The 26,911-nt window shown below is 28.6% G+C and overlaps 1 protein-coding gene across 1 annotated transcript; it reads left to right on the plus strand.

The window, feature by feature from the left end:
* The first annotated feature begins 6,094 nt into the window (after positions 1 to 6,094).
* Positions 6,095 to 26,905, plus strand: LOC123299985 (pyruvate dehydrogenase (acetyl-transferring) kinase, mitochondrial). Its single transcript, XM_044882432.1, has 7 exons — positions 6,095 to 6,337; positions 22,648 to 22,855; positions 23,235 to 23,419; positions 23,855 to 24,031; positions 24,987 to 25,165; positions 25,815 to 26,039; positions 26,705 to 26,905. Exons 1-7 carry the CDS (start codon positions 6,235 to 6,237, stop codon positions 26,888 to 26,890), a joined length of 1,263 nt encoding a protein of 420 aa, XP_044738367.1. The 5' UTR covers positions 6,095 to 6,234; the 3' UTR covers positions 26,891 to 26,905.
* Positions 26,906 to 26,911: the final 6 nt, after the last annotated feature.

The following is a 26,911-nucleotide window of genomic DNA, read 5'->3' on the forward strand; positions in this document are numbered from 1 at the left end:
GTTGCTAAATACAATCTAAAGTGTATTTCCAATCAATATTTTGAACTTACTACTAGTTTAGAAGTAATAATAATATAAATTTTTAGTAATAATAATACCTTGTACCTCTTTAAGTTTGAGTAAACGATTTGCAAATCGTCATTAAATTACATCTTAATTTAAAAAAGATGATCTCTTTTTGAGTTTCCTCGTATTTACGTATTAATTCTAAGTAAACGATTGCTTCAACAATTTTCGATCGATTTTATATTATAATCCATCATTTACTATTAGTTCAAGGTATATACAATAATAACAATATCTCAAAATTTCCAATAAATACAATAACTTATTCGAATCATTGCCTACATCTTTTTTTATATAAAAGTTCTACTGCTTTGTTATCTACACAATACAATAAAAAAAATTATTGAAGTGCGAAAAAATGTGTTATTATTATTAACAGAATGTCCCAAAATTACCGAACCAAGCAATCAACTAAATATTCCTTAGAAGATTCTAGGGGAAAAGGAGAAAAGTCCTCTGGTGTTTTTAGTTGTTTGGAGATTAAAAGCTCGCTCAATATCTTTGTTAATTTTAAGTAACGACGATAATTAGGGAAACTTAAATTTTTATAATAATTAAAGTTGTTATTTTGTTTAAAGGTAAAATAAGTTAATTTTACAACTTTTTGTTTTACCTTTAAACAAAATAAGGATTATCATGGACTTCCACAAATTGAAGCTCTCAACAATCAATAATTAAAGTTGTTGATAATAAAATGGAGTATAATTTGTCATCAGGTTATTTTTTGGTAAGTTTAATATATTCATAGAAATTTACGAAACAGAACTATACGGTACAGACCGTCGCCGGAGAATATCTTACACTGTTTGTAAAGATAACTAATTCATACTGTTAATAACTAGATGATAGTCGAATTATGTATAAAAATTGATCTAGGAAATTAGGAGAAAAAATTGAAATTTAATTGGTAGGTTAAAATGCTATATAATGATCCCTCAGGGTAAAATGATCCCTCGTTGTTTTAAATGAACCATTAAAGCCATTTACTATATTTCTCGATAGATGACTTTCCGGTGATCGTATTAGGTAATCGTTTAACAAAGACTTATGCCGATGTATAAGTTATTTGGTGTTTCGTAGTAAAAATATTAATTTTACTGCTTTTGATCTATGGTAAGAAAAATTTCATTTTTTGATAGTTTTCGCTGCCTGGTTTGTTTTACACTTGGTTTCTGGGAGCTTTCAATAATATTATAGCAGATTTTGATAGATAATATTATTAAAGTAATAAAGAAAAGATCGTTTATCCTGATGATCTTAGTCAGGATATTAGGATAAACACAGGACCTTGATATGTCTGCCAATTTTCAAGTCAATTGAACAATTAAAAGTTGGTCAAAACTTGTAAGATTTCATTACATGTTAATAACGAATCTTCATACAAACTTTCATCCCTTTTTCAATTATTTTTAACACTCTTGGATTGGAAATGCAACGATGAGTCGATTCATGGACTATTTTTCGAGTTTTGCGGGCCATAAACATACGGAAGCTTAATTTAACGATCTAACGAAACTTATAAATACAAAAACAATCATTTTCAACGATAAATGCTTTATTGATTTTTAAATAAAACCATATATAGTTCGGTAAATATCTTATACAGCAACAAAGAAGAAAAGAAATCTTCAAAAGAAAGCTTTAACTAAAATATTCTTAAAGTGTTAAAATAACAAAATCAACCTAATTCAAAACATCAACATGCTATAATCGCATAGGATAAGCACATACAAAGTCAAGCTTCGAGCGTGCGAGCTAGAAGCGAGCAGCCCATAAGAGCCACTCACTATATATAGTATGCAATCACATAACAGAGCATACCAGATACCACTTATCATATTCAATCCTGGTTTTACATCCTTCATTATCCTACAAAAGTTAGTGTGTGTATAAATTCGTCTAACAAAACAAACACCCCTTTTCCACCCGCTTAAATCCATCGTTGATGGGTAACATATTTCATATATTTCTATATACCCTCAAAAACGTAATAGAAGAGTTGTTATTGCAAGGCTTTATTGTATAATCAATATTTTCGAGTATAGCTCACGTCACTAAATTGTAGGCGTACATAGCTCATTATATAGATAGTGGAGGCGTATATTTCGTATCCATAGCGACGAGCTTTAACACTATATACTACATTTTCCGATGGGTGTTTACTTTAAATTCATTTATCCAATGAAATTTAGATTGAATATATAAAACTTTGAACATATTATATTAGAAATGTATTCATGGTCGCGCTCAACCCACTTACTTCAAAAAACATTTCAATCTTTTCTTCAGTTCATACTCAGTGATAGTCATGTGAACATCAAAACGAAAGACTTCTTCAACACGCAGAAATGCGTGTTTTTATGTGTCCATATAGGACACATAAAATTGGACCAAATCACAAAACTGTGTAGAAATATGACAACTATGGATTTTGTGATTCGATCGATAAAACCAATCTGAAAACAAATCAAGAATATCATTAATATGAAAACATTCATGGTTTTTTTTATTTGTGTTTTGAAAAAATTATTTTTTTATTAAAATGGTGCAAAAGTATATAAAATAGTGGATTCCATGGAGCTTTAGTGGATGTTATTTTTATTATATACACATGGAATAATCTCTATTAAGAAATTCAACGAAACTCAACATAAACACAAGAACAAAAATTCTAAATATGAACAAGAAAAAACTCTTATTTTCTCTATTTTTTACAAAGGAAATGTTTATAAATAAAAATATATATGTTTTTAATTTTATTAAAGAAATGTTATATTTTCAATTTTTTATACATAAATAACGAAAACAATTTTCACAAAAGGGCTTCCAAATAATTGTAAAAATAATTAATTGTAATGTTTTCAAACTTTTATTTTTTTGTAGAATAAAAAAATCTATATTACACATATGGAATCGTCATATCAAAATTTGTATGAAGGAGATATGAAATATCGATATAAATATGTATTTTCTAGTATATTTGTGTACAAATTTGGTTTTTTTTATTTGAAATTTTCATTTTAAAAAAATATTATTAAAAAAAAAATGAAAAAACACTGTTGTGAAACGACAATAAATAAAATTAGTAAAAAATGGCTTTGACAAAATTAATTTTTTTGTCAATAAATAAGCCTATAATTTAATCAAAAATATTGATGTAATGAATATGTTACAATTCTTTTTTCATTAATTAGGCTTTTGTAAAAAAAAAAAAAATAATTAATAAATTATCAAATAATTGCTTTATATTATATACAAAGGAGTTTCAAAATAATGATCAACTTGTTGAATATTGACGACACGATAATTTTGAAACACTTTGTATAGCTTGATATATTAAAAATTCTATTTGCTGCGCTTTTTATAAAAAAAAAATGTATTTAAGTTTCATTATTGTTATTTTGTTTGTAAATTATTGATAATAAAAAATCTCTACTTAATTCAATTATTATTACAAATGGTCTTTTGTGTTTAGTCCAAACTACAGATTAGTCTAGAAATGCAGCTAAATTGGTAATTAATTGGTAAGAAAGATTTCATTGCCAATCTCTTCTTGGAAACAAAATAATTATATTTTATTATAACTAGATTCGGCACCTCAAAGTTCCGAGAAAACGGGAGATTGTCAAATTAATCTAATTAGACAACCGAATCCTATAATACATCCGAAATTTTGTGTCCCCAGTTTTTCCCCAATTAAATAAATATGCTTGAAGTAATTGAAAATAAAATCTGCTAAAAATTGTTGAAATTACTTAAATATTCATATTCAAACAAGTCATACAATGGTTTCATTATTTCTGTAAGAATATTGCCTATGTGTTCAAATAAATAATATAATTATTTCAAAATTTCAAATCATGGTCAATAGATGATATATCATTATGTAAACAATAAAATTATGGTCTGAAAAGTCTTGTTAATAATATAATGAAAAGAAATAGTTATATAACTTAGTAATATTTACACATGCGGCGGTATATTCGGTTTTTCACGTAACGAATGAGGTTTCCAATTAATGATCAAATGAAAAATTCAGAAACTGTCATAGATAATTAAGAAGGCCATAAAATTCGCTTACAAAAAGATTCTTGCAGAAAAATTTGGTAACTTTCTACATGGTAAAACGCTGAAAATTGTTCTTGTTTGGAAAACGATCTTAAACTTTTTACTGTAATTCTGTATTCATCGATTATAAAACCATTGTGCCTCAAAAACGTAAAATCTTATGAGGGAGAAAACACAGCTTTCCTCCCTTGGATCTGTTTTAATGATTTATATTTTGGCAATATTCAAAATTTTACTTTAATATTCTCAGATTAATTACTTGTACTAACGATTTTCAATAGCCGCAGTTTAATAATTTAACACAAGAAGGTGCAATTGGAAGATTATTACTGAATGTTCTTTTCTATGCAAATAGTTATTTTGTGAACATTCCGGAAATTATATCTACGATTGAAATAATTGAAAAAATAGGTACGATATAGTCACGATTGAACTTTATTATTTTTATTTTAAATTTTGGTCTTTGAATAAAAAGAAACTGAATTAAATCAAGAAACAAGAGCTAAACTGAATGATGTGTTCCCGCAGACACCTGTATGTATTCCAAATCATAAACCAAGGACAGAGACAATATCAGTAAAATATTCTCTGCCAAGGACAAATGCGGTAAAATATTCACTTAATATGTACTATAAAAATATGTAATAGGCAACTAACTTTACATTTTATATACGTATATGAATATGACATCTGTTATAATCTTCTTGTACAAGCTAAATGAAATCTGAATTAAATGGTTTATATCTACACTATTTCTCTTTAATAGTGTCCTCTGTGATCAAATTTATAAACATACACAATGTGCTGGTTGGTATTCATAATATTACGTAATCGATAACAGCAAATATCAGAGCAGTTACAGTGTGCAACAGCTGACTTCATACTTCAAACATAAGTTGTACACTGAACTAAATTTTAAATTTTAACATTTAGCTAGTTATTTTAAACATCTATCTCCATGGAAAAACAAATATTTGAAATATTTTAATTATCATTAATAAATGAATAATATTTTTCCACAAAAATAAATTAATTAAAACATGCAAACCTTCTTTATTTACATTTCGTACAAAGTTTCCATTTGGAGAAGATTTCGTAATTTTCGCACCTTTTATTACCAATAATACTTAACAATGTCTGAATTTCATTTATAAGTAATTTAATAATTAAATTATCACATATTTCTATATTTTAGGTGTGAAATTTCATAAATCTTTAATATTTAGAAAATTTTTAAGGTAAATATTTTCAAAATATAAATAAAATCATTAACCCAATGTAATAATAAAACTTTGTAATAAATATAACCAGGAGCGCATTTCCAAATATTTTAGAATACAGTATAAACTTTGCAATTATAAGAACTTAAATTTTCAGATGAAAATGAATTCGCCATTCTTAAAGCGTAGATAAATATGTTAATAAACTTTAATAATTTATTAAATAACGATGCCTGTAAACCATAGATATGATTAATAGTAGTAGTTAAATTAACCATAGATAAGACAAGTTAAATTAACCAAAAAATTTAACGTCATGTCAAACACGAGAAAAAAAATTAACGTTCAGTGCACCTAAAAATGGCTTCAATTAGTAAAAATAAATTAGTAGCTTCTAAAAAAATTAGAAAAATCTGGCTTTATAATGATAGTTATGCAATAAATATCACTCAAATTGAATAAAACATGAATGTTATCATTTAAAATCAGTATAAAATCATATGTTGATTATTTTATTAGCATAACTGAAGTGCCCCAATCATTGCACACACACTTGTAATATTTTGCCATACTAATTATATTTTACACGATTAAAGTACTAACTAATAACAATATTGTAGTGTATTAAAAATTTGCGGAATCGTTCTTTGATAAGTATCGTGTAATACGGTCTGTTTTATATTAAATATATACTGAGACTTGTGCTTATAATATCCAATTTTAAAATCGCAGGTTACAATATATCAGTTGATGATGAGTTTTTGAATTGACAACAACAAATACACTTGTTCCAAAAAATAGAATTTGTTTTTAATGTTGTGAATTTAAGTGATTTTTGTTGATAAATTATATATATTTTTTTTTATAAACAATTATCAAGATGCGATTGTCACCGCAAAGTTGTTCGCGTTTAGCGAAAATGTTGGATTTATATTCACAATTTAATCCATCACCGCTATCAATTAAGCAGTTTATTGATTTCGGTAAGTGAATTTTTTTTTAAATTATTTATTAGTCTCTTACTGTTTTCATTAGGTCAGACGTATGTTAGTTATATTAGTAAATGACTTCAGAAGGTCAGAAATTGTGTGAATTAAAAAATTCACATGTATCATGCGATAATTGAAATGAAATTTTATCAATTTTGTTTTTGATTAAAAGATCAAGTGAAATAGGTCGTCAGATGATCATTTATTCTAGAAAATTTAGAATTTTTACAATTTTCGAGCTTTAAACAAGTTACATTGGCTTTCTATTTTTTGTTAATCAAGAAAAACTTCTTTCTTCTTCTCGATTTTTCTTTTTAAATTGTTGAAAAACTGTTTTTAGTGTATATTGTATATTTTCAATGCTGAATGAGATATAAATCAGTATAAATCATGTAAATAAACAATTTTTTTTATTGCGGAGATAAAAAGTTGTCCAATTTTTAGGAATCCGTACCAAAAAAATAAAACAAATCATATGTTTTCTTAACCTATATTATGTTTGTCAAATTCTTTTCGAATATAATATGTTTATAATTTGTCATGATCAAATTTCGAGTTTATTTCATAAAAACTCTTAAAAAAATAACTTCCGAATGCAGAAAAGACAACTATAAGCAAAAAATATGGCGTGAGATCAAAATTTTTGGATTCTTTCTGATGTACATTGAATTCAAATTACCCAAAGATTCAAAACTTATGAAAAATCTGTCTCACTACAACTATTTTAATTCAAAATTTCTAATGAAATCAGAATTTTGATCTTCGTCTATTTTTGATTCTTGTTTCACGTAGTCTGGTTTTAGGTTTAAGTAGCCCTTAAGTGCCTTTAATTTGATACCAAACGGGGATATCTTTTCTTAAAATTTATTATCCTATATGGCATATTAATATAGGTAATTGTTTGATTTAGTCCTTCAAAGCCTTTTATTTGGTACCAAACATTTAGAATAAAATTTATCAACATATAATCCAGTTAATACTTTTTTTGGTAAAAATCTTTGGCAAATAAAAACTTATCCTGATGACGGAGTTAGGGGGCCAATAAATCGTGGTTGCGAAACTATTTCAAACCAACCCCAAAATGTTGTTTTCACGGCCACAAAACTTTTTCGAGCTGTTTTCGACTTTTCATCTCCAGATTCAAGAAAAAGTGCTATTTTTTTTTTCGAAAATTACTGATTACTGATGGAATTTATTTGATAATTATTTTTCACTTGTTTTGTGTATTTATTTAAGAGCCGGTTCCTTTTTTTTTTTTAAATCAATGTTAATAGCTTTGCAACAACATATCGTTATGTGAATACACAAATGTTAAAAATGTTAAGGAACTGTTTTAAATTTCGTTAAAAGTAGGACAAATTAATTTAAATAAATAAACTAGACTGATCTTATTAATATTTTCGCAAATAAAAATTAAGTTTATTACGCGTATGAAAATGTATAAAATATTAACAATATATTATATCTATTTGTTTGATCTAAGGTCGATAACCTTTTATTTTTTATTTACTATTTTTCAAATAGTATAACAATACTACGTCTTCGTACTAAATGGTACCATTCATAATCCAGAAATCATGGCAGTACAGTAAAAACCATTTACTACGAGTTTTTCACTGAAAATAAAACCTTTTACGATATATCTCCCTTGCATAGTTGCAGAAGTAGTTACAATGTTACTCCTGGACGACCTAGAAATCAAATTTGTTTATTTTTGACATATTCTTATAATGCATACATATTTTAGTTTTTATTTTTACTACTAGATGTCGTACATGTCGGTCCCTTTTTTTTTAAAGAAATTCAGTGTTTGAAGAATGAGTAAATATTGGAAAATGACATAATCTTATAATCATCATCATTTTCATTTTTTATTTTCATTGCTAAGACCGCTTAATAAAGTAAATAATTGAACTCTTAGACATTTTTTATAGTAAATAAATTTAAATATCTTGGAGTTAAATTATTTACTTTATTAAGCGGTCATATACGCCATAGCAGTAAAAATAAAAATTTTGATGAGTATAAGATTATGTCTTTCCAATACTTATCCATTCTTCAAACATTGTATATGTATATCAAATGACAAACGTCATCAAATGATATTATGTTGACCTATTTTCTAAGAAATGATTATGAAAAAAAGAATTTAAACTTGATTTCTTGAAGTTTTTAGAAAATTTTCATATCGTAAATTTTTAATTTATTTTAAATTTTTAGTATGATTGATTTTTATCAAAAAAATTAATATTTTTTTCTTATTTAAGTGTACTTTTTTTTTAATAAGTAGGTCAAGCATAAAGATTACTGAATTGATATCAGCCTTGGCAAAAAAAATTTATTTGATTTGTTTTAATTAATTTTTTAATTGTGGGTGGGTAACTGAGTAAGGAGTAACTCAATTTTATGCTCCTTATATAATAATTGTTTGTATTTAAAGCGCTGCCGGTACACGATGAAAAGAGCCTGTACGTTGCACTATTGGCTGCAGCTATGAAATTTGGAACATGATTTCTTGAAAACATGTTCCAAACTAGTAATAGAAATTTCGACCTATTGACGAATCATTGTTATTGTTAAATAATACAGCACAACTTTTGTTGTAGGATCGAGGAAATACTTTCCTCTGATTAATTATTATAAATTCACGTTTTTATAGCTAGTTAGTTAAATTCTGCTTAACTAGATAAAAACGTGAAACTGAATGTTCTCCTATTAAGTCATGTGCATTGCCAATTATAGTTAATGCACATATAACACGACTTTATTGTATGGAATATTTTATTACATTCAATTATATAACATGTGAAAAGTAATCGACCCTTTACTAACTGCGGGTTTCCCTTTTAAATAATAAATCAGTATGGCTTAATTTCGGGGCCAGGACTCCAAATTCTTGAAATCTATTATAACTAGGTTAATTTTGACAACAAATTTGAAAAGTATGACCCAAATTTAGTAGGATTCCATACTGGGTTTATCAAAATTGGGTAAAATTTGGGAAAGATAGAGCAAAATAAAATTTTTTGGCTTTTGATGACGTCATGAAGTTAAAAAATTTAATTTTTTTGATAGCAGAGGCATATTTGATCCGATTTTATTGGAATTTTTTTTGAAACCCACTAATTTTGGCTCGAACTTTTCAGCTTTGATGTCAGTTTTTTGCTAGCTATCATTTATATGGCTTAATTTCGGGACCAGGACTCCAAATTCTTGAAATCTATTATAGCAAAGTTAATTTTGACCACAAATTTGAAAAGTTTGACCCAAATTTAGTAGGATTCCATACTTGGTTTATCAAAATTGGGTAAAATTTGGGAAAGATAGAGCAAAATTAATTTTTGTGGATTTTGATGACGTCATGAAGTTAAAAAATTTAATTTTTTTGATAACAGAGGCATATTGGATCCGATTTTATTGGAATTTTTTTTGAAACCCACTAATTTTGGCTCGAACTTTTCAGCTTTGATGTCAGTATTTTGCTAGCTATCACTTATGTGCTTAATTCCGGGACGAGGACTCCACATTCTTGAAATCTTTTATAGCTAGATTAATTTTGACCACAAATTTGAAAAGTATGACCCAAATTTAGTAGGAGTCTAGTTTTACATTTTTATGGGTAATATGGCCAATTCGACATCAGGATTATTCCCTATTATTTTCTTCTAATTTGTAAAAGCCCAAAAGGTAATATTTTTAATTTTTGAAATTTTTATGATATATTTAGAAAATTTTAATAAGAATCCAATTTTGATTCCTTAGAAACAAAAAATAACAAACATTGATATATTTTTTCGAAGAATAATGCGCTTCTTACAATGTGTCTCAATAAAATTGATTAGAAACATTTAGATATGAATTAAACAGATAATTAATTAAACAAATCAGCCAATATTATTTTCAACTTTATAAAAATTTAAATAATGCAATAATTAATTGGATTAAACTAGTTTAAATAATTATGACTAATTTTTATGTTAATGAATATAAAAAATATAATTTGAAATGATCATATTAATAATAAACTGTCATGTGATTAACTTTTTTAAGTGCCATCAATAAATTTAATTTTCTAGAAATGTTATAAATAACAATCATTTTATTATTATAGACAAAATGCTTGTGAACTTGTTAAATTTTATCTAGAATTTGTGATAAAATATTCAAAATCAAAATAAATATTGTTTAAAATATAATTTTTTTTTTTTTAAACTCTGAAATGATAAGAAAATCTAGGTTTTACTTTTCTATTCTAAGCATAAATAAAATCCAAGGAGATGAAACTAAAAGTAGTCCAGCCGTCACGTGACTAGTTAACTAGTACTAGGCAATTTGTGTGACGTAAATGTAATAAAATGCTCAAAAAATAAAGTAAAAGCGTCAAACCAAAAATTTTTTTTACGTTTTAGGTACAGTTTTTTTTGCATAAACAGAATCTCTGATAAATTTTCTTAATGCTAAAAACTTTTTTGAAACTCAATCACCGATTAATTTTTGTACAATTAACATTATTGTGAGTTATTTCATAAGGGTACTGTGTTAAAAATCACAATTTTAAAATGAAATAATTCAAAATTTTGCCCGACAAGAAGCTCCAAAACTGTGTTTATTGTGATGAACGGACTTTGAACTATCGTTTACCGCAAAAAAAGTATAGTATCGTTTTCCCAGACCAATGTTAAATATGCCCACTTTTGAAGTCATGTATTTATTTAAATAACCGGGAAAGCCCCCCTCCCCAACTTAAAATTTTCCAGAATTGATTTAGACTTAGTCCAACTTGTTGCCCTGGCGCTCATACATCCTTAAATATTATTTGCTAAATTTTTATAATGAGGCACACGCCAATATGTAATCAATATAATAAATAATAAATTTTGTTTACCATTAAATTCTTAGAATTACAAATTAATTAAATCTTCAAGACTTTAAAACTTTTCCGTCTAAAAACGGAAACTTCCTGAGATGAATTTATAATTTTTTTTTCAGTCATGTGATTTCTGTTATAGATTCCACCTTTCAAAAATATTAAAAAAAAATGGATATTTAATTTATGTTTAATAATTATGACCTCCATAAAATTATTATGATTTGTTCATTTTCTGATAGGAAGTGGTTGTTTTCGCTAAGAAAATTGAAATCGGAAGTTTTATGATATCTCTACGGTTATAAATATCTTCATTGTGAAAATGACATTTAGAAAAATTCACGTATATGCGTTTGTGTATGTGTGAGTCTATATGCCAAAATTATGAAAGAGAGCGCCCATACACTACGTGGCTCAATTTCAAACTCTTTGGAACCCCCTACCTTACACTCAGTACATTATCTGAAGACCTTTTTCTTTGTCTTATACATAAGAACGTCCATAAAAATTCTTCTTACTTCATATATTTTAAATAGCTAACGAAATGGTTGCCACTGTATACGAAATATATCAAGGTATACTAAATTTAGTCCAAAGTTGTAACGCTTAACAAAATTTCGGTAAAGGTGTTCATAAAATCCATTTCCAGTTGTTTGAATATGTGTCTGTCTGGCTGTCGGTAAACACAATAACTCAAAAACAAAAATACATATCAAGATGGCGGGCTCAGGATATAAAAAGTGAGTTCGTAAATAACTAATATAGGTTCATTGTCGCAATATTCATGCACAGCAACCCCTACAAACCCCCAAGTAACAAGTTTGGATCGATTATTTAACGAATTTTCCGAAAACTCGACGGAGATACCGTTTATCCTGGGCACCTGGTACCTCGGAGACCAATTCTGACACGATATTCGTGTTCAACGACCCCAAAAACTCTCGAGCAAGAAGCTTGGAATCATTTTCATCACTAATAACCGAATTATGAATTTAATATATTTACGGTTAATTTAAAATGCAATTATAAAATGCCTATTATTTATGCAAATTGCATATTTTTAATTTCTGATAAATCAATTTAGGCCACAAAATTTCTAACGAATCGAATGCCGAAAACCGCATTTAAATTCGATTTACTTACTGTTCGACTTAATTTTATTTATTTCTCTTCGTGTCTGTGACTATTAGGGTGGCCTCTTAAGGCAATATCCACACGGCTAGTTAATTATTTGTTTATATTTTTTAACTTCTATTTTATTTGTAAATAAAAAAATAATTATAACTATTAATTGGATATATTGTGTTTATATGTTTTTTATTTTATTTCATCTGATAATTCTGAAGTATTAACTAACCTTGAAACAGTCATCATTATTTGTAAACAAAGTCATGTGACGATTCTTTAAGATAGCATATGCTCGGATTACAATCTTTTATGGTGCGCAGTGCTGATAGACCAAAGACATAGAGAATGGGCTGGGTGTTTGTTCTCTATTCACCTGTATAGTAAATACGGGCAAGATCTATCAGTTAAAGCGAATGTACGGCCAATAATTGTCTCTTTCTAGGATTTCTACAGACCTATAGAAAAGAGAGAGGTGTTGGCCACACAGTCGCTTTGTCTCTTTCTACAGAGCGGTCAATTTTATCAAGTATTTCATTCTCTTTGTCTTTATTATAGACTAGCTCCTCAGATCCCTTCAGTCAAAATTTGATGTCCGTATATGGACTCGGTTTAATTTGCTACCCTATATAATTGGACGAAAGTTAGATTATATGATTTTTTTCTTAAAATATGAAAATTGAGGTCATGTGAAACAATATTGTAATTGTAAAACTTCCGTAAGTGGTTCCGAACGGAAAATATTGGCGTTAATTTGACGAACTACGTGGGAGGTATCGCACGAAATTTATTTCTCGACTTTTCGTTAATTTTTTTTCCGTTTCGACTTCTCACGACTTCTTGAGCAGAAACCCTAATTCACCGTTACATTACGGACGCTTCTTAACGTTACTGCATTCATAAGTAGACTTTTTTCCGGTAATACCGGAAGGTATATTTTATAAACATTTTAATAATTTACATAGAGTTGTTAATTATTATAATTATTAAAATTTCTAATTAAAATCGAAGGTTGTTTATTATTTATATTAAATACTAAGTAGTTTCTACTTAGTCATATAATTTAGAATTTAAACAATAAACATCCATTGAAATTATTTCAAAAAATGAAAATCTTAAAAATAATAAACATCGAATCATAATGCGTTCCTGATCACGTAAGTGTTAAAAGCTCTTACGTGGAAGTCCTTTTACTTACAATATCAATTTTCACGGTGAAAATAACTCTCTATTACCTATCAATAATAATAATAAATATGAAAGAATTGATTTTTCTGTAATATCAAGAATAATATTATTATTAACAGAAAGTCAATCAGAATATCATCAAAGTACTTGAAGCTCACTCAAGTACATATTATAATGAATTTTATATACAAAGAGAAATAAATTATTGAATAGAATTCTGATAGATTTATTATTTTTATTCACTTCGTTGACATACGTATTTCTATTAAATTAATAGACAAGTCGAAAATTTAACGTTCGAAAAGTTGAAATGCCGGAATGGTAAAATTGGCTTTAGGTGAATATTTTTCCAATGCAAGTAAAAATATCGAGACTCGATTCATTTTTAAGATAATGATGCGTTTAAAATTACTCCAAAAGTTTCGCGGACAAAGCCGCGACAGAGGCTAGTATAATATTACGTGGGATAGATTTTAAAGGTTTGAACACTAATTTTGCCAATTTTTGATACGGATCATCGTAAATACATCAGTATCTCGATATTACATTAATATTTATAAAAATATGGATAATAATTGTAGCAGAACCTTTATAAATTGAAATAGAGCCTTGAATTGAATTACTAATGTCGTTGTTTAAATACAGATTATATTTATCACCATAACTAGTCGCATGGTAGCGTGTTAACAATTTCATGTAATGGAAAATTAGAATAATTTCGAGTTAGTTTCTAACCAAAGGTTACGTTGTGGAAGAGCTAGCAACGAGATGAAAGGATTTACTAACTCTTTTAAATCATAATCCTTTCACGTCCTGGCAATTTTTCATTACACTTATAGTCGGGAAAGCGTGCTTTTTCAGATGCCTTCATTTCCACACATGTCAAATAAGATCTCAAACAAAAAAATTTTTATATTGGCAATGCAGTGAAGCGTCAAGCGTGTATAAGTAACACAACTTAATATTTACTTATTACATGAGAAATGAAACATATCACTAAGCACACAAAACTAGTCAAGTAACCAATAGAATGAATTGTGTAATAGTCGCAGAAACAAAGCAATGAAGTTCGAAAAATTTAAAAAGTAAGTCGGATTTGAATGCGGCTTTCTGTATTCGATTCGTTAAAGCGTCAGGAATAAATTCACAATTCGGTTAACAGTGATAAAAATGATTCAAAAGTTGTTACACGGGAATTTTTGGGGGTCGCTGAACACAAATATCACGTCAGAGTCAGTCTCCGAAGTATTTGATGCCCAGGGTGAACGGTATCCCCGCCGTCTCTTGGAATTTTCGAGAATTTTGTTTTGTAATCAGTCTAAACTCGTTACTCGAGAGTTTTTTTAGTCTCTGAACACAAATATCGAGACAGAATCGGGCACCAAAAACCTCTGAATCAGGTACCTCGGAGACCAATTTATACGCGATTTTCGTGCTCAACGACCCAGAGAAACCTCCGAGTAACAAGTTTAGAATCATTTTCAACACTGTTAACCGAATTGCGAATATATTTTTAATTTCTTCTAAATCAATTTAAGTCACAAAATTTTCAGACGCTCTAACAAATCGAATGCAGAAAACCGCATTCGAATCCGTCTTACAAGTTCAAGACTGTTTTTAGTGTTTTCTTTCCGCGACTAAATTGTGTAAGTAAAATTTATAATCCGGTGTGTGATGACGACTTGTAATGAAATGAAATGTTGAAATTTTTGTTGTATTTTTTAGCCTGATGTAGTTAGTGTATGAACTTTGGACTGTATACAATCATACAAACAAATATACAAATCCCCGTCTATTACTTGACTGGCTTACTGTAATTGTGTATGCAAATAAAAATAATATTATGATTGTAATTTATTTAGATTATTATTATTTTTTTTATTCATTAATAATCTTTTTAACCTTACAGCAGCACGTACACCATATAATATGATAAATATATTCTTCATTATGCCAATTATTTTAGTTTTTAATTTTGTCATTTCCCATGTATGAAAGGAAATGTTAAACTAGACGTTGAGCCAACATTGGACAAGCCAATCCTTGCACAAGTCTCTTCCAAAGCTAAGAAGTCAAGTATTTGTTTGCCAACTCTTACCCAAGCCTTAAACAATTCTGATAAGTCAAGCCTTCATTTGCAGAACTTCGTACGCTTTGGTCAAGGATATTAAATCAAGTTTTACTTTGCCAACTATTTTCCAAATTTTGGCCAAAGGTAATAAATCAAGTCTTAGTTTGCTACTCTTTTCCCAAGGCTTGTCAATGAGTCTATCCATAAAAAACGTCACGCAAAATTTCGTTTTTTGAGCCCCTCTTTCCCTGTTATCAAGTCGAGTCAAATTTTCTGCAAACTCCTGCATATAACGTTACAATTTCTAGATTATTCCTCAAAATCCGTAACGCTATATATTATAAATGTGAAAGTAAGGATGTTTGTTTATTTGTTACGCTTTCACGCAAAAAATAGCGAATTTTTTTTAATGAAAATGTACAGCAATATAGCTCATACATCAGAACAACACATGACCTATAATTTATAAAGATATATTAAATTTAAAAAAAAATTAAATTAATTAAATTTAATCTGGCATTTACTATTTAAAATTTTTACAGAAATCTATAATTTATGGTTCAAAATGATGATCACAGATGGAGCAAATCTATGATATCATTTTGAACCATAAATTAAAGATTTCTGTAAAAATTTATAATAGTAAATGTCAAACAGTTCATGATCACTTTTTCTGATATACTCAATGAATTATGACTATTTTACAATTTAAAAAATTGAAAACTGTGCATATCTTTTAGTTACGTAAAACAATCCCTTCAAGTGTTACGGAAGGGAATTCCATGTAGATTGAGGCTATAAAGCTAAAGAATCAAACGAAAGTTCGAGTTAATTCCATTCTTTCAAAATCCACTGACAATAGTGTGTTAGTTTTAAATATTCCTTAAAAAAATGAAAAGGGCTCCAAAAATTATTACAACTTTTGGTTTAGTTGGAGCATAGGAATAATTTACAATCTAAGCCTTGCATTACTATGAATAGACCCTAATAAAATGGAGCAACACAAAAACAAATTACATTCGTTCTAACTAAACTGAATTTGCAAAGAAAAAAGAAATAAAAGTTTTTGAAGTTCTTATTATAGATTTTATTTATTTATTATAAGCACATTCGAGACTAAACTTTTTATGTATCAATTTCAATTAAAAATAAAAAAACATGCCGGAAATCTATTAGCAAATTAATTTTCTTTGCGAAACATAACGGTCTTTAATCTCTTTAGTTTGTTTACCTAAAAGCAAAAACATAAAATATACTTTTAAAAATAAATAATATTGACCAACCCCACAAAAATAGTTTCTTTTTATTTTCATCCTACGTAATTTTTAAAATACTTTCACTGTGTAATAAGTTTTTTGCTTAATATATTCTCTTGATCAGTGCCAAAAATTTATAAGCTGTAACATGACTACATAATATAATTAACATTGAAAATATTTTTGAAAAAAAAAGTATAATTTGTTGCTTTGAAATTAATTTCGAAATTTTTTTAAAACAGAGGTGTGTCTATTTTACAGAAATTATGTATATAGAAATGTAATAATTAATAAAATATTTAGCCAAAAAGATTGAAAGACGCAACGACCTTCATGTTCTTTATTGTGACTTTTGGCATACAAATAATTGCGATTTCATAATTTACTTAATTCCGTTAGTGTAAAACTAAGGTTCTATATATTTGAGTAAGATCGGTCGCCATTTTTATGCTAATGTCAAATAGACAAAATGTTCTCAATATTATTTTTAGTATTGTTTTTTAAATTAATAATATCAATTGCTGCACGCAATTGACGCCTTTTTTGGATAAAAATTGATTTTTTTCAAATATCTACATACATACACTCTCTGTATCACAAAAAATGTCAAGATTACATGTAATACCATATGTTCTCCGTGAATTTTTTGTGAAACTGAGTATACAATCGTGTAGGTTATGTATTTAATCAATTTGTTATCAATTATATTCCATGAAAATGTGTCTTTTTCGTATAGTGATCATATAATAATCAAATTAACTTATTAAATACTTAACTTAAAAAATGTATTTGAGAACATTTTCTTCACTTGATATATGAGCGCCTCACGACAGTATCGTTTAGTAGCTGCCTAATCAAGCATACTAATTTTGACATAATCAAATGTTACTAGATTTAAATTTAATATTATTTAATTTTAATTTCTCCGTTTTCTGTAATAATGTCCCATTTTTGAACGCGTGAACTGAGAATACGTGGGTATCACCATAGAGATTACATATAAAACTTTGTTTTGCTAAAAGGAGATGGACAACCTTTGAATGCAATCTTTGATTGAATTTGAATTTCTCTTTCAAATTTTGTCATGGTATCAAGTCTAGTTATACATTCTTATGGGTAATATGGCCAATTTGACATCAGAATTATCCCCTATTGTAGGTGTATAAGAGAGGCGAAGGGAACTATACGCACCTATTTTTCTGTCTCTCACTACTGCGATCAAGCTTTTGATGGCGACTTTGCAGCTCTGTGGTATTATCTTTATGCTAAAATTTTAACCAAAAGTTAAGAATGGAAGGTCACTGGACTGATTAAACAAATGTTCTTTTTCAAAAGTGTTAATGACAAAAAAAACAACTGATACTAACGTCATATATGATTGGATTGGTACAAAGTACACCCACAATTGTAAATATTAAATAATGTGACAAACCTCCATGGTCTTTGTACTCATGAAATCTCCACAACTGTCATTATTAATAATAATGTGCTATTTATTTTTATTGTTATATATTATTTTATCATTAGTAGACTGACTTGTTTGATAACAAGACAAGAGGGATATTATTTTGTTAAAAATAAAACTGTTAAGTATGTTAGTACGTTAGTTGTTACTATACGAATATTTTTATAGTCTTTGGAAGAGCGATTTGGATTATATTGCATCATGATGCTATCTTCATTATGCGCTACAGTAAACATCCGTTTTAATGACGATGCCAATAATTCTGGTCGCTATAACCGATAGTCGTTCGATTAATACATTTTTATAATAAAGTGAAAGTATGTGCATACGTAAAAATTTGCTGACTAATTCCAATGACAAGGTCCAAAATAAAGTTGATAAGGCTCAAAATAAAGACAAAACGTCTGAACGTAGTTGTATACGCTACTAGTGTTGCCAGTAATGCAATTGACAATATCTTATTGGTAACTGTATTTACGATAAGTCTCGAGAGGTCGCAAAATACAAAAGTTACTCTATTGACTCTAAGCTTTCTTAAAATTCCCACGCCAGGCTGTAATAAGCCAACGTTTAAATTTTTAATTGATATCTAGGAGGTTCACTTTGGTACGGAGCTCAAATTGTATTCGATTCAAATTCCAATATTAAAAACAAATATCATATCCATATGACATGCTTATATCTAAGAATTAATAAATAATGTTTATTTTTACAATCATTCATAAACAAAAAAACACACCCACATTAGTAATTAATAATTCCATAATTATTGTTAATTCTATGATTATTTTCTAAAGTCTAATATTATTTCTATCCATAAGATTTATTCTCTCAATCGTCTAAGGCAGCATAAATATGTATATGTGAATCATAATGGATTTCGTACCTTCCATCTTCTGTGTAGTCTATCTTTTATCTATAAAGAAATGTAATAATTAATAAAATATTTAGCCAAAAAGATTGAAGGACGCAACGACCTTCATGTTCTTTATTGTGACTTTTTATATACAATTAATTGCAAATTCATTAATTTACATAATTACATTAGTATAAAACTAAGGCTCTATATATTTGAGTAAGATCGGTCGCCATGTTTATGATGCTGCCGAGCGTCTCACGGCAGTATCATCTAGTGGCTGCCGAAGCGAACGATCGATTTCATTTTTTTTATCATGGTTGAATAGAGAATTTTACCTCCTTTCAAGTGAGATATCACAAGATTTTCGGTGTCATTGGAAATTTCAAAGTTGGTGTGATTGGGGGTGAAGGGATGAAATTCTTTAGGTACCAGTAGTGTCATTTGAAATTTCAAAGATGGGATACATGAGGGTAAAGGTATGAAACCTAAAATTCTCTAGGTACCATTTCTGAACTTCCCCTTCGACATCTAAATCGACGTGTTTTCACTCAAAACAATAATCATATCAGGTCAAAAGTTCTTAAGGGTGAATATTTTTGAAATGAGCACACTGTATAAAATTTTCAAGTGATTATAAAAACACTTTAAAAATATTATCTAGTGTTGTTTGAGTAAATTATTTGCAATTTAATGGCTTAGCCATGTTATTATTTGAAATAAAATTTATAGTTTCAGTCGAAATTGATAAGCAAAAGCATACAAAGTTTTACTGAAGATAAGAAAATAAATAAAAGTGTTTTGTTTTTTCTAAAAATACACAAAAGATTTATTGTTTGAAATCGTAGAATTTTCTATTTAGAACAAAATAATTGTTTTTATGTAATTTTATAATCGACGTGACCTTGTATTAACCTTTAGTATAAAATTAAATTTTTATCAAAAATTAAATAATTACACTTTTACTAATTTAAACAAAAAGTAGCAGTCAAGATCTATACTCCCCGTGTTAACTTTATGAGAATTTAATTTAACAAGAATCCTTTTTTTTTAGTTAATGTAGATAGGATAAGTGCTTAGTTTTCCCTGGACCCGAACGTCCAGGGAATTATCTCGTTCCGAGGGAACGAGATAATCTTATTCTTAACTTGCCGTAATACAGTCAAACCTGGATAAGCGAGAGTTCAAGGGAGCACAATCTCCCTTGAACTCTCTCTTATAGAGGTACGCAGCAATAGCAAGGCGCAGCAAGTAAAATGTGTTTTTATTGTAGCTATAGTTCCTCCTAAATAATATCAATAAATAAAGCTCGACTGTCGCTTATAGAGGTATAGTTAAGTAGCAGTCTCACTTACGGAGGTCCATGAGGGAAAAACGACTCTCTCTTACAGAGATACTATGTTGATCAAATTTAACTTTTACTGAAAAGACCAGTAACAATCGACTTTACCTAGGAAGACTCAACTCTTACTGGAGGGTAAACTTTTCCTGTAACATACATACATATTTTTCAGAGATGCAAAACAAACATTTTTTCGAAAGTAAAAGAAAATAGTTGATAATTGTTTTGACCCAGTCTGGTGTAGGTACAGATGCACTCTCCTGAATATAATCCTATCCTGGTAGCGCCCATGATTGCATAGCTTTTCATTGAGTTGATAAAATAATGTATGTATTCCTTTCACGTTAATTGTAACGATCCTTCTCCAACCTTAAAACGTCCCGGATATTTATTTTGGGCAAAATAAGGAATATACTTCATTCAATCTTATAGGAATGAGTACGGATGTACTTCCACTCTTTTTTGTAAGAAAAAGTATTCATTTATGGTTAGTTAAAATAATATACAATAAAAATATTTTACAAAATCCCGATAATCAAATTTTTGAAAAACACAATACAATATTTATTGTCTGATAAACAAAATTAATCGATCGATTTATTTACATTCTAGACGGAAATTTATAATTTGATTAAATTATTTATTGATTAAAATTGGAAAAACAATTTTATTTGGTAAACAATGCATTAGTTAGTACTTTGATGAAAAAGATAATAATAATTTTTTTTTTATAAAAATAATATTTATCATTATAGTCATAGCTTACATACCTTTCGAGTTAACTAACAAAGTAAAGTCGATATATTGACATACGCAACATATAATCGAATTTTCACATGAAAACTAAATCGACTTTGAAAACCTGGACAAGTCAGAGAATTTTGATATATTTCTGGGAAAATGATAAAAAAATACTGAGTTTATAGAATAGAACTGATTATTCATTGATATATTGGAATGTGCATGCATCAAATTTTACCCCAACATCTCCGGTTTTAGTCAAGGTCGTCAGGTTATTTGGATCATAAACGGTAGATTCAAAGTAACATTTTTTGTTCGAAACGTTTTTCCGCAAACTGTACAGTTAAGGCAAAAACAGACTGAATAATCTTAGCCAAATTTATTATTACGTATAATTGTTTTTTCGAAATCTAGGCCAAAAAAATTTTCCAATGAATCCAATAAAAGTGGTTTGTTTTTCTATAAAGACCATTTTTGTTCAAATTGAATGAACAAACTCACAAAAAGGTAGATTTTTGCTATGAATTACGGTCTAAACTATTCGGTTTACAAAAAAATGTTTGCATATTTACAAAAAACAACTTTCTAATTTAAAGCTTTCATCTAATGTTTGTCAGTTACGAATCAGAAAGATCGTTTAATTATACCTGAAAACTTAGATTGAATTCGATGCCGGTATAAGATGTGTGCCTTTGAAACTAACATTTTTGGTTTGAAGCATTTTTCTTGATTGAATTTATTTTTCGAGTTTCAAGCATAGCCCGATTACTATTACTTTGAAAACAATATTTAAAACAATAGAATAACATGAATTTAAAAAATTTACAAATTTATTTTGATACTATAAAATTACGGAAAAGTTGAACAATTACAAAAACTAGCATGGTAACATAATTTGCGTGGTCAGAAACTTGTGGGATTATTATTTTGTAAACATTGGTAAACGTACAACTTTTTTTTGGATATATATTTGTCACGAGTCCAAAGTTCACCTAAAAATATAAAGATATAAGACAATTATTAAGTCGCGATTCCCAAGAAAACAAGAAATTTCGTGACATCACATCAAATTTATTTTTAAACATTTTGTTGGATTACTAACAAAACATCTGTTGCCAAAATTTTTATTGCAATGTTCAAAAAGTTGCAAACACTCTAAAAAATTTACTCTTTTCTATGAAATTGGAAAGTTTTGGATAAATTTTGGCTAAAAAGTGAAATGTTGGGACTAACTAACTAAAATACCTTTTCACAATTTCGAAATCGAATTAGTTTATATATGAGTTTCCTATACATTGTCGCATTTTTTTTGAACGGAAGTCTATATGTTTCGTACACAATTATTCATAACAAATTGAACCATTCACTAAAATTATACTTTTTTTTGTTACAGGTTTAAATGCATGTGAACGAAAATCGTACATATTTTTACGTAAAGAATTACCAGTACGATTAGCAAATATTATGAAAGAAATTGCTTTATTGCCGGAGAATTTATTACGGATGCCCAGTGTGGGTTTGGTACATGATTGGTATGTACAATCATTTGAGGAAATCGTTGAATTTGAAAAGAAAGAACCAACAACTGATATACTAGATAAGTAAGTTATATAAATTTTTTATGTAAGTTATATAAAATTAATCAGCCTACTGCAGGGCAAACCCCCACCCCCATTTGTTACGATAAGTGCCGAATCTTTCCACCACTTGTTCCTCCATCGCTTTATTTGGGGCTATTTCTTTCTTTTGTAATCATATGGGATCAGTTTTAGAAGTATGGAGTGATATAATCTGATCGTGGAAAGTCTTTTTGGGGTTGGGTCATTTTATCCCGTGAAACCTCACTACCAATTTCCTCAGTAGATTTAACCCCAGTGTACAAGTTTCTTAAATTTTCTCCAGAAGTCTGCAAGCATTTAATAACTAATTAGATTCAATTATTCAAAATAATTAATTCTTGAATGTTTTTTTTTTTTTTAGATTTTGTGAAGATTTAGTAAAAATACGAAATCGGCATGCAGACGTCGTCCAAACAATGGCACAAGGTGTTTTAGAATTAAAAGAATCACATGATGTTGATCATCAAACTGAACATAGTATTCAATATTTCTTGGATCGATTTTATATGTCTCGTATATCAATTCGTATGCTTATTAATCAACACAGTAAGTTATAAAGATAAATCATAATAGTTAATAACTATGTCCAGTGGCGGATTTAAGGGATGGCAAAAGAGCTGGGTACCCTACGAGGGGACCCGAAGTGTATTTACGAAGACTAAAAAAGGGAGAAAAGACAAATTTGAATAAAAGAGCACGACAAGGACAAATTTTTTACAGATTTTGTCCACTGAGATTTTTTCCTTAAATCCGTACCGCCCCTAGCTATGTCTTTTTGAATGTTCTGACTATGCCATTTTGAATTTTCACATCCGAATTGTGATCAGTAAAATCATAAATTCCTTTTCGTTAAAATTTGTTAAAAACAGCATTCAATTGTCAGCCTAATTGGATCCTTATTCTGTATGAGTGAAAGAAATTATTTTCAAACGATCCATCTATGTGAGAGATTATTAATTATAATTTGTATTTTTATTTTAGCATTATTATTTGGTGGCCAATTAAATAGTCCAGCACCAATTGCAAATCGACATATTGGTTGTATTGATTCATTATGTGACTTGGTTGGTGTTGTACGGGATGCGTACGAAAATGCACGATTTTTATGTGATCAATATTATTTAGATTCGCCTAAATTAATTGTGACTGAACATAATGGTAAATATATTACTTTAATTTATAATAAGGGAGTAGAGATGTATAATCGTCCTTCCCCGAATCTATACTGTCCGTATATTTAGCTTTGTTTAAATAAACAATTGAAATGTTTCAATTGGATACACAACTTTCCCTAGTTGTTGTGTTTGAAGACGATTAGGAAAAAGCTGAGCATATCATTCGAATTAAATTAAGAGTGGATTGCTACTCCTCGAATGTCAAAACTATGAAATGACCAAAATATTTAATGTGAAAATAGGTACAATTTCATTGGTTAATTTCAAATAACTCAAAAGCCAATTATTTCAATTTAGATAAATGTCTTTAAAACCCATGCGGATTGGTCATGACTGTAATTGATCCAATCTAGAACGGGTCCACGAGTTTTCTGGCCTTTATGTTAATCCTGTGATTGAAAAACTCAGGGGTTACACGGGATTATTAGGCTTTTAATAAGAGCATGTTAGCACAGGCCTGCACGGATCCGCGGGTTTTTTACCCTTTAAGTAAGTTTTCTATGTACGTGCATTTTGTGATTTACGGATTGGCCTTTGCAAAGGTCAAGTTAGTACGGGTCTGTAGTTTCTAACCACAAAGGCTCACATTCAAGTTCCATGCCATTATTATTATTAGCTGCCAGTCTATTAATTTTAATAAATAATAAATTTAATCAGGTAGAATACTTAATGGTGATTATTATTTAAATGGGTCTACATTGTTTATTTGCGTCAAAATAAACACCAAAAAGTAACTGACCTTGACACGTGTTAGCTTCAACTTGTCTCAAGGCTATGCTTATTGCATTATTATGTAAATATTGCAACATTCAAAATTTTCAATTTTTGAGATTTTTCCTATTTCAAACAAATTTTTATTAAATGTTTATAAAATTTAAAAAAAAAACTAGATAACAAATTTTTATGTATATGTATTTTTTTTTTTTTTTTGTAAACAGCACTTGAAAAAGGAAGTGATATTCGAATAGTTTACGTTCCATCACATTTATATCATATGCTATTCGAATTATTTAAGAACAGTATGCGTGCAGTTATGGAACATCATGGCAGTTCTGTTGATCAATATCCACCAATTGAAGTTACCGTTGTGAGAGGGAAAGAAGATATTTGTGTTAAGGTAAGGTTTTACTTGGCGTACAAGAAAGAATATAAGGCCCGTGTCTACTTTCGTATTTAACCGCGTGACGAAGCAAAGTTCTTTCATCATAGAAAATTATATAGCGGACTCGATAAAATATTGTAGAAGGTTTTACTAGGACTTATTTGCTAACGATGTTCAAGTAGGCGCAATTATTAACTTTTTCACACTTTTTTTTTTTATTAAAAATGGCGTGTTGTACCAAAACTATGCCGTATTAGGGAATCCCCAATACGAATTTTTGTTTATCGATTTTGATAAAAATCATTAACTAAGGTATTTTTGACCCAAACATTACGAGAAACCACTCGGAATGAACAGCTCACAAGTAGTTTTTGAGATATATGCTACTCAGGGCTCTAAAATCGGGAATTTTCGAATTCTAAATCAAGACATGGTCATATTTTAAAAATCATACTTCTAATCGGTTTTTGAACCAAATTTTCGTAATTTTTGAGCTCTGATTAGCTCAGAAAATAATTTTCATTATGAACATCTCACAAGTAGTTTTTGAAATATATGCTACTCAGGACTTTTGAATAAATTTTTTTATAATTATAGTTAACTCGAGGTTCATACTGCTATACTACTTTAATAAATTTTATTTGTTTATCTTGCTTTCTTATAGATGTCTGATAAAGGCGGCGGTATCCCACGATCACAAACAGACCAGCTATTTAAATATATGTATTCAACGGCTCCACAACCAAGTAAAAGTGATGCACACACAGTACCATTAGCTGGATACGGATATGGTTTACCAATATCACGATTATATGCTAGATATTTCCATGGTGATTTAATATTATTATCATGTGAAGGATATGGAACTGACACCATTATTTATATGAAGGTTTGTGCTATTTTATTTTTTTATTGATAAATATTAAGTAACCTGGTAGTCTAAATTGGAACTACTGAAATTGGACACACTTCTTATTTTAATTAGTACGAATTATTATCGCCAGCTGGCGAGTTTCAACTCCCAGTTATCGATTTTTGGGTGACTGAGATCACAACCTTTTTCACGGCTGGATCTGCGCATGTTAAGTAAATGTGGCTTTTGAGTCTAGCAAGAGAAAGTCTACTTGTAATGTATAAGCGTCTTTATAGTAAAATTTTATAACTTAGAGACTTCAGTTTGAATCTTGTTCCAAAGTGCAAGTTATTTGTAATAAACCAAACTCACTTCTTTGAATCTAAAAAGCATCAGCATTCCAAAATTTTTTACCCTTTTTTCGTACCAAAAATATCATTTCTTCTTAACGAAATGCAATTATAATCTATATTTATTGACCTACAATAAGAGATTTAGAACTTAGCCAAAGTTAGTAATATTTAACCTACATTATCATTCAGGATCGGATTAACCATTAGGTAAGCAACTGCCTACGAGCCCCAAAAAAGTTAAATTAAAAAGAAGAATAAATCCGGGTCCGGGCATGGTTAATCCGACACTATTATCATAACTTTACATTCCCTAAGGACATAAGTTTATTTGATGTTTTTTGTTTTCAGGCATTAACAAATGAAGCCAATGAACTATTACCAATCTTCAACAAAACATCAACACGATTTTATCGTGCCACAATACCAACTGGTGATTGGTCAAATCAAGCTAGTCATATGAGTGAACGACAGATGGCAACAAAACAAACAAAACATAATTTAACTCAATCAATACAAGAATTAATGAATAATTAATAAATAGTAAATATATTAATA

This window comes from Chrysoperla carnea, chromosome 5 (assembly GCF_905475395.1).
Source record: "Chrysoperla carnea chromosome 5, inChrCarn1.1, whole genome shotgun sequence".
NCBI classification, from domain to species: Eukaryota; Metazoa; Arthropoda; class Insecta; order Neuroptera; family Chrysopidae; genus Chrysoperla; species Chrysoperla carnea.

Coding starts and splice junctions, on each gene's coding strand:
- LOC123299985 (XM_044882432.1), top strand. CDS start 6,235: ATGCGATTGTCACCGCAAAGTTGTTCGCGTTTAGCGAAAATGTTGGAT. Junction 24,032..24,986: donor AATTGTGACTGAACATAATG/GTAAATATATTA, acceptor TTTTGTAAACAG/CACTTGAAAAAGGAAGTGAT. Junction 26,040..26,704: donor ACACCATTATTTATATGAAG/GTTTGTGCTATT, acceptor TTTTGTTTTCAG/GCATTAACAAATGAAGCCAA.